At 45.7% G+C, this 9,577-nt stretch overlaps 1 protein-coding gene across 1 annotated transcript; it reads right to left on the bottom strand.

Moving 5' to 3' along the window:
- Nucleotides 1-1,968: 1,968 nt before the first annotated feature.
- HSPA13 (heat shock protein family A (Hsp70) member 13) lies at nt 1,969-9,203 on the bottom strand. The gene is made up of 5 exons (XM_027648754.1): nt 9,098-9,203; nt 7,542-7,882; nt 5,656-5,869; nt 4,937-5,104; nt 1,969-4,053 (listed from the first exon to the last, which is right to left on the bottom strand). The coding sequence occupies exons 1-5, from the start codon at nt 9,120-9,122 to the stop codon at nt 3,383-3,385; spliced, it is 1,419 nt and encodes a 472-aa protein (XP_027504555.1). The 5' UTR covers nt 9,123-9,203; the 3' UTR covers nt 1,969-3,382.
- Between the last annotated feature and the right edge of the window lie 374 nt (nt 9,204-9,577).

The raw sequence follows: 9,577 nt of genomic DNA, 5'->3' as shown, positions 1-9,577 counted from the left end.
GCAGCGTGATATGCTCCTGCTGTTCCCATGCAGCAATGGCTTACCAAAATAAATCACCTAACAGACTTAGGTAGGCAGGGAAAGGCAGTTTTGCATTAAGCACATCACCCAGGGTTTGCAGCCTCTCCTTGCCTCACACACCCAATGTCAGAGGCACTCTGACAAGAAACAAGGAAGGACCACTTGGCTGAGTTCAGTATTAACTCAGATTTTGTAGTACCCAACCCACCAAACCACCACAGCACCAGCCAACTCCCTTGCCAGCACAAAGCCATGTAGCCCTGCAGTCAGCTCAGTGCACACCTCGCCCCTTCTGCCCTTTCTCCTCCAAACAGGAATTCCCCTAAGCCTCCCAGGTCCCAGTCTTGTCCTGAGGGACCACTCATAGGCACCCACCATGTGAGAAAGGCTCTGCCCCACAGGGCCACCACCTGCTCAGAGTCCTGAGAAGGTGCTTGAGACTGTTGGGCCTGGGCAGGTGACCTTCACTTGGCTGCAGATCCTGAGAGGGACCCAACTTGAGGAGCTACTCTTGGACTCCTTTTCCAGCCAGGTACTTTGGGATAGGGAAAGAAAGGGTGGGACAGCAAAAGGACCAGAGCAGGTCTGTGAGAAGTGAGAATGAGGCTCAGAAGGGATAGAAATTGCTTTTATTAAAAACATTCTAAAATGTTATTTATAAAATGCATTTCATCCTCTGCACTGGGAAACAATTCAGGAACATACAACTGTTGAGGCCTCTTAATGCTTTCAGAATTTCAACTCACAAAACAGGCTTAAGCTATAGAAACTTGTTACACATCTAACACCACAGGCAACTGTAGATTTCAAGGATTTTAGAAAGATTTCAGCCTTCAAATATCAATTTGTTTAAAGAGAGACTTTTGATAAGCAACCCATGTGTATACCTGGAAATATCCACTTAGTACAGCAGACTCATCAATGGTTTGTGCCAAAATACAGTATTAAAAGTTACAAAATAAATAATTTGCAGAATTCAAAAGTTATTTAATAAATAAGGATGCATTGTGAGATACCCAATGTACAGTAATTTCTCCACTAAAAAACCCAACCTGTATAGAAATCTGAATAAATACCCTTTTGTGAATTTAATTTTAACAAGTAAACAACTCACCCTTCCCTTCCAATTCCCAGATTAACACTGAAGGAGATTTAACTCCTCCAGACTGAAGGAGTATGTGAAACAAACAAAAGTACTTCATTTATTTGCCTCGAGAGTTTATCAGTTTAAAGTCACTCCCACACTCCTTGGGACAATTTGTCCCAAAACTGCAAAAAGCTTTTAATCATTTAACTTACTGTGATGTGGTTCTGTTCTTACACAGGTCTGCTTGTTTTACACAGTGCATTAAAGACATGAAGACTAAAGCCCTACTGTAACTCCAGTAGGTTTTGAGATGAATTCACAGCACAACAGAAGCAAAGGTCACAATGATTCCAAAGACATTGGAATGTATGTTGAACACATTTATATCTGCAAAGCAAAGGCCCCAAACAGCAGCTGAGGACTGTACCAATTGGCATTCATCCATAGCTTCCCTGGAAAGGCACTTCTTTCACTGCAGGAGTTTTAGCTACTGGAAGTTCCATATGGACTTAGTTGGGGTCACTTTCAAAGAGGCACAAAGGGAAAAAGAATCTTCAAATTAAAAAAAAAAATAAAATCACTTTGGCCTTCAACTCAGGAAAGTGAAACAGATGTTAGCAGTATTTCGAGAATCCTCTGTCAAGTTAAACAATGTTGATGGAATGCTGTGTGCAGCTATGATTCAATTTAAGAGGTTTTTAATTGGATTACTTCAAAGATACGTTTAGACAACAGCTACACAAACAGCTGAGTCAGCACAGCTGATTTATGGCAGTGCCATAAATCAGGTCTGCTGCCAAGAGAGTAATAAGCCTATTTTAATATAGTCATAGGTTAAAACAATAAATCTAAGCCCCACATTAACTTTTGGCAAGGTTTAATACAAACAAAATTATTCTGGAGAAGACAAGAAAATGCTTAGAACCACCTGTTACTAGAACTTACCTGGTGAAGACTGGGCTGATGGGTGTTGAAGTCACTCTTGGCTGAATGACATGTTTTTATCATAGAAATTTCTACACAGATAAAGAATTCAACTTGCCTTTAAGTATTGCTTTATTCCTCCAAAGAGAGTAGAACTGTCACCAACTAGGAGTTTTTTTCAGATCAGTAATTTTTTTCTCCTCATGCATTTTCAAGATAGCTGGATAGCAAACTATTTGTCTAAAAGAGAGTCCTAAGAAGTGCCACCTCAAACCCCAAGGTACACACACTGTTTTCTTCCCAATAGGACAGCTACAACCTCTGTTCAGTTTAGAGTGAGGACATGACAAAACTTAATCCAGAGATATGAGCTAAAAAGTATGAAGGAGTTGGGTCAATTTTCATTTACTAGGATTACAGGAACTAGACTTCATCCAGGCCATGGATGAAGTCCCACATTTCTGTCCCACACTTTCTCCCTGAGGACAGGATGGCTTGGGGTCCATCAGGGGAAAGACATCACACACTTGCAGATGAACAACAGTGAAATCTGTATTGGTCAAATTCAAGGGTAGACAGACAAGTGTGGCTTTGAGATACATAAAATTACTGCAGTTTTAAAACAAGGCAGGGGAGGTATGAATATCTCTGTGGAGAACATCAGTGGTAGAACAGCAGCACCTGTGTGTTAACCATCACAGCCAGATCAGGAATTAAGGCCTTGGAGACACATCAAGTAACTGTTGGCAAGAGCTACGTTTTCAATAAGGTTCCCCGAAACATGAGACAATTCTCCATAGAGCCTCAGCAATACCATTATGCTGTTATGAACAGCAGAAGAATCAAGTGAATGCCTAAGTCTCATTCAAGCTGCAACATGCCTTTTAGAAAGGTGCTTAAATGCTCAAATGGCTCAATCTAATAAATAAATGTAAGCTGAGCACTGCCAGTGCCCTGTGCGTTAACACTGCTTCACAGTTAAGGTATTGGACCTGGGAATACCTACAGTACCACATTATCTCAAACCTTTGGTCACAGTCCCTTTATATTTTAAACACACACCGCTCCAGGATTTGCTAATAAAATTTAGCAAGAAAATGTGGGTGTGTCATCACTAGCATTTTCATCCAATAGCCAATCTCCAAGTAAATACAGCACACTTCAGAACTCGTTTGTACCATTAAAGTAACATCAAGCTTTAACACAGGTAGGTGTCCAGTAACACCTCACTGGAACAGATAAAAATGAAATAGAATACAGCTAAGATTAGGCTCCACTGCCAGTCAGATGAGTGTGCACCTTCAGAGCACACTTTTGGAGAGCTGGAATGCAATTGGGAAGAGTTTCTTTTCAGTTAAAATTAGTCTTCCGTAAATTCTTATTAGGGATTTCTACGGCACTGACTTGAAGAGGCCAGGACCCCGCAACAATTCCTGCTTGGATGGCTACACCTGTCACAACTGCCAGGTCAGGATCTACAGAGGTGTTGGGTTCCTTCCCAAAGAAGTCCCGAATAACTTTACGTATTTGGGGAATCCGTGTGGAGCCACCGACTAACACAATTTCATCCACTTCTCCTTTGTCTACGTGGCCATCCTGCAACACTTGTTCAATGGGCACAAGAATCTTCTCAAAAAGGTCTTCATTTAACCTCTCAAACAGCTTCCGAGAGATTTCCATTTCAAACACAACTTCAACAAAGCCGTTCTCTACTTCGGAAGTGTCTCCAAGACTGTTCAGGTCTCTTGTTTTTTGTGAAGTCTCACCTTTTAGTGCACTGTTTGGTTTTACCTGACTTTTTGGAAGTTCTCTGGTAAGCCTGCTTTCTGGCAGAGTCAACACCACACTTAGTGTAGCTGCCTCATGAACAGTCAGATTTAATTTAACTGCTTCCACAGCCTGTCTGAGGCGGTGAATCTCTTCCTTTCGGGTTGGCAGAGAACCGTATGTTTGACGGAGGTGATCATACAAATACAGCATCAACCTCTGATTGAAATCCTGTCCTCCAAGTTTGTTGTTACCTGAAAGATCAGAACAGAAGGCATCAGACACATCACTTTCAAAGCAGCATGCACCTTCTTTAATGGGAGGTGGTGCTCAAGGACCAGAATAATCATGCAAGCAAAAGAGCTCACAGAGCTGTGAAAACAGACAAAATTGTTGTCCCCTGAAGAACAAATGATGGATAAAAATTTCCATTGGTTTGACTGAGAACAGGAATTTACTCAGTGGACCTCTGTCTAAATAAATCAGAATGAAGCTGCTGAATCTTCCTTGCTGTTCCACTCTTACAGCAGCTCACATCAAAACTTGCTCATGAAGGTTGGCACTGCACCTCAGACCTGTCTGCACCCAAGTCATCTGAAAGGCAGTCGTGCACTCACTACAGTCTGACTAAATATTGCTGCCACTTGCCTCTGTGCCGAGTGATAAATCATCCTGGCACACAGGAATCAAAAAACTTACTTCTGGGCATGGGCATTCCCAAAACCTGCTTCACTGAGCTGGCACCAAACACAAAGCCGGGATGCTTTTCAGCCCTGGTCAATGATTTGCCAAGTATTCCTAATCTGGACAGAGGTAACAGGAAGATTTGTAACAACCCTCGCCCTGCAAAAGCCCAGCCAAAGTAACTGTAACATGCACCAGCACTTTACTAGTGGGCACAGAAGTTGACAGCCGTGGATAAAATGAAACCACGACTTACCCCTCAGCCAAAACGTGTGACTCTGTGATCTTACTCACTGAAACCAGTCACAAACCTAATTCTGCATGAAAAGCAGCAGAGAATGCATTGGGAGAACATTTTATGGCACAACTGGTAGGTTTTAGAAAGCTCCTCCAACAGCAACTTCATATGCACCTTTCCTCCCACTCCTTCAGAAACAAAAGGATTTTTCTCACCTGCCATGGCTCGTGTGTAGAACATCCCTCCTATCTTGTTCAACAGAGACACATCCAAAGTTCCTCCACCCAAATCCACCACCAGAACATTAAACACATCAACTTTGTGGAGTCCATAAGCCATAGCTGCAGCTGTGGGCTCACTGATTACTCGCAAAACCCTCAGCCCTGCAAAGAGCAGAAACAAGAAGCAACAGTCAAGTACACTTCAGAAAACTGCAGTTCTCACATCAGAATGACATTTGCCATTATTTTATTTTTTTTAAACCAGATTCATTTTAAGTTAAATATCAGATCTAAGGGAAGTAGTTTTCTGAGGGGTAGTACTCAATTGACTCCTTTCCTTATTTAATCCTAAAGTAGTACTGCTTCAGCATCAGGGCTAAGTCATGAACCACCACTTCCCCAAATACATTTCTTCTGGACAAACCTTGCTAAGGAGCCTTAACTTCATACATTCTGTTTCTGTTATTGCCCAAGGGTGCTCTATATAGTCTCCCTATTTGGAGATTACCAAAAACTCTATTTTCCCCAAAGCAAAACCTCCTTCTTCCAGACACCTATGTCTGCATTATCCAGTTGCACCTGCTGGGACTTGGAGACTGAATCCATTCTAAGCTTCTCTATCACTGATTCACTGTTTCTATATCCTCCCCAAAGACCTTGCTGTTAGGGAAACAGACCTGAAGGTTTCCTACAAAAACACTGGAATACATCACCTGCAAGGTTAGCTGCCTTAACGGTAGCATTCCGTTGCCTTTCATCAAACTCTGCTGGCACAGACATGACTGCCTTGGAAATGGGCATGCCAAGGTTGGCTTCTGCCATTCTCTTCAGCTTCAGCAGCAGCTGGGAGCCAATCTGCTCTGGAGTGACGTGAAAGGTTCCATTAGCTGTCACGGAAAATTCAGCTGATCCGTTGTTGTTGAAAATCTAGAAAGATAAAGCAACACAAGCCACAGGTGAGAAGTCATTTTCCCACCCTGCTCCCACCACGTTTTATCTGCACACAGTGTCTTTAATCTGCAAAAATACAAGTGTGCTTTTGCCACTGCCTAGATCACATTAATTTCTTGACTTGGAGAATTACAGAAAACATGCCACTTAAGGGGTCCAAGTATATCCAAACAAGTGACACCCACTGAACCCCAGTAAGACACATCAAAAGAAGTTAAGACCTAGCAACTGTGTAATCCATTTCAACACCACAAAGACAGAAGTGATGCTTTTTAATCATTAGGTTACCCTACTGATAAAGCTTCCCACCACTTCTTCTTTCTGAAAGGAAGAAAACAGCTTGGTACCGGAACAGCTTCTCTTAACAAGTAAAGAATTCAGAAACTATTTGCAGGACCTGAAAATTGGTCTGTTTTCAGCAAATTCTGCACCATGTTCAATTAATGTTAGTAAAAGGCAGCTTTCAGCAAATTCTGCACCATGTTCAATTAATGTTAGTAAAAGGCAGCTTTCAAGACCTGCTGCTGGTCAAGTAAGCACTAGAAAAGTGGTAGACGAAAAAAATGCACTGGGGCAGAGATGCGACTTTTAAACTTTTATTTAATCTTTTTTTTAGAATTTCAGGGGAGAAGTGAAGTTTCAGCAAAGTACAGTTAGCATTTCAAGTTGAAATTTATCCTTCCAGAGAAGGGGCTGGAAGGTTACCCAGACACACATTTCCTTGTAGGAAAAACCAGGGTTTTATGGAAAATCACTGTCAGCTCTTGTGCAGGGGTACATGACTTCCACAACCATCTCCTTCCCCTCTCTGGATATCTCTCATGGTTTTCAGGCAGATTTAGCCAAATGACTCAAGGTCTGACAAGCTGATCACCTGTACAAATTTCAAGTGTCACAGAATCACAGAATGGCCTGGGTTGGAAGGGACCTTAAAGCTCATCTTGTTCCAATCCCCTGCCGCGGGCAGGGACACCTTCCACTAGACCAGGGTGCCAAGAGCCCATCCAACCTGGCCTTGAACACTGCCAGGGATGGGACAGCCACACCTTCTCTGGGCAACCTGTTCCAGTGCCTCACCACCCTCACAGCAAAGAATTTCTTCCTAATATCTCATCTAAACCTGCTCTTTCCCATTTTGAAGCCATTCTCCCTTGTCCTGTCACTACGTGCCCTTGTAAATAGTCTCTCTCTACCTTCCTTGAAGGCTCCCTTTTAGCTACTGGAAGACTACAATTCGGTCACCCCAAAGCCTTCTCTTTTCCAAACTGAACAATCCCAATTCTCTCAGCCTTTCCTCATAGAAGAGGTGCTCCATCCCTCTCATCAACTTGGTGCCTCCTCTGGACTCACTCCAACAGCTCCATGTCTTCCTGTGCTGGGGACCCCAGAGCTGGAGGCAGCACTGCAGGTGAGGTCTCACCAGAGCAGAGCAGAGGGGCAGAATCCCCTCCCTCCCCTGCTGCCCACACTGCTCTGGATGCAGCCCAGGACACGGGGGGGTTTCTGGGCTCCCAGTGCACATGGCTGGGTCATGTCCAGCCTCTCACCCACCAGCACCCCCAAGTTCTCCTCAGCAGGGCTGCTCATCCCCCAGCCTGTACTGTGTCCTACAGCGTCCTGCCTGGAGGGAACTGAAGATGCTGCTTACCTTAAAGGGATACCTGCTGCTTTCACTTTTCAGTTCTTCCAAAGTGAAGATTTTCCCAATGAATCTCTTGGCATCATATATGGTGTTCTGAGGGTTGGCATCAGCCAGCTCCAGGGCATCATATCCCACATACACCCCTTGGTCTGTGAAGGAGACCACACTTGGGATGCTTTTGTGCCCATTCTCATCTGCAATGACCTTCACCTCTCCTATTCCAGGCAGGAAGACACCAACGGAGCAGTAAGTGGTGCCAAGGTCAATCCCAAGGACTCTGGGGGTGGGCATGGGCAAGTACTGCTGTGCCAGGTAGCTGGCCAACAGGAGAGCCAGAACTGCAGAGCCTGAAACACAGAGTGGTAAAAAACAGGGTTAGAGGATCTCCTGCTGCAAAGCTGTCAGTCAGTGCAAATGGCACAGTGTCACACTCTGCACCTCCTGCGGTTTTATTTCACACACTGGAGCCTGTTCAGCTCCCTAATTAGTTTTTAATTTCTTCAAAGGTCACCAGCAAATTCAGGTCTCTTAATTGAACAGAGAGTGGCTGTCAAAAATCTCAGCCATTAAATACTAAACTGATGAAAAAAAGAAAGCACAAGAGAGAAGGCAAACTCAAAAATATCACCACACTGTAATAATTCCTTTTCTCTCTGCAAGTTACTTCAATAACACAGGCTAATTCATACTTCAGGGGGAGTGCCTTTGAATGACCCCAAAAGGACACAGAATTAATGGGGCTGCACAAAATCCCAGTGAAACAACAAACTCCCAATTCAAACACCTCCTCCAGCTTCACTGAAGCCTGAAAATAAGGAGATACAAACCCCTGCTGACTCATTCTGTTTCAGACAGAGCTCCCAAAAAGCATCTTTTCTATGCCTTTAAATCAAGGGTTAGACTTAAGTGCAGAGTAGTTTTCTGTTTGATTAGTTTTGCCTTTAATTTTATTTATAATCATCAGGCACAACAGGAAACCCAAAAGTCCTGGTTTGGTCTGGGCTGTTTATTTGTGAGCCATGCACCACTGAGCGCTCCGGCTGAAACAGAATCCTAGAACGGGTCAGGCTGGAAGGGACCACAGTGGGTCACCTGGTCCAACCTCCCTGCTCAGCAGGGTCATCCCAGAGCACACGCTGATCTGTTCCCGTGCATCAGTTTCTCCCGTTGCCTCTTGTCCTATCGCTCGGCATCACCGAGCAGAGCCTGGTCCTTCCCCTGACACCTCCCTGCAGACACTGACAGACCTTGGGGAGGTCCCCTCTCAGTCGTCTCTTCTCCAGGCTGAACAGAGACAGCTCCCTCAGTCTTTCCTCCCAGGTGAGATGCTCCAGTCCCTTAATCATCTTTGTCCCCTCCGCTGGACCCGCTCCAGGAGCTCCGTGTCCCTCCCGGACTGAGGAGCCCAGAACTGGACGCAACGGAACGCACCGAGCACGGGAAGCTCGAGCCACCCTGGAGAGACAGCCCGGGGCGATACCGCCGGCAGAGAGACGCGAGAGCCCCAGTGAATCCCCCCACGAAAGCCCCCTAAACGCGTCCCAGCCGCGCCGCCGCCTCACCCAGTACCGCCATCTGCCCCGCCATGACTGCCGGCAGCTGCTGACGGCTCCTTCCGGCCCGCGCGGGGCACGCCGGGACCGGTAGTACACGCGCCCCGCCCGCCCTTTTCACTCCGTTCCACTACGGGGCGAGCGAACCACAACTCCCGGCACGCATCGCGGCGCCGCCGGTTCCGGCGGGTATCGGCCAATAGGCGTCACACGTTAGCAGAGGAGGGGCGGGCGGCCGGAGGGGCAGTGCATGCGCATCTCCGGGCGGGGCGGTCGCTGTGGCTGCTGGGAGTGGTAGTCCGTCCCCCGGCGCCATGTTCCCGTCGCGCCCTCCCGCCGGCGAGCGGCGGCAGAGACCGCGGATGTGGCGATGCGGAGTGAACGCAGCAGCCCGTTAATAAACACAGCCAAAAAAGTTGTTGTTATATTCCTGACTGAAAAGGGGAGATTTGCTCATACACTATGTGTCTGATCAGTCTGTGAGTCCGC

Source organism: Corapipo altera, unplaced genomic scaffold (genome assembly GCF_003945725.1).
Source record: "Corapipo altera isolate COAL_440 unplaced genomic scaffold, ASM394572v1 58, whole genome shotgun sequence".
NCBI classification, from domain to species: domain Eukaryota; kingdom Metazoa; phylum Chordata; class Aves; order Passeriformes; family Pipridae; genus Corapipo; species Corapipo altera.
The sequence above is the reverse complement of the archived record's forward strand: the minus strand, read 5'-3'. Positions and strand labels throughout refer to the sequence as shown.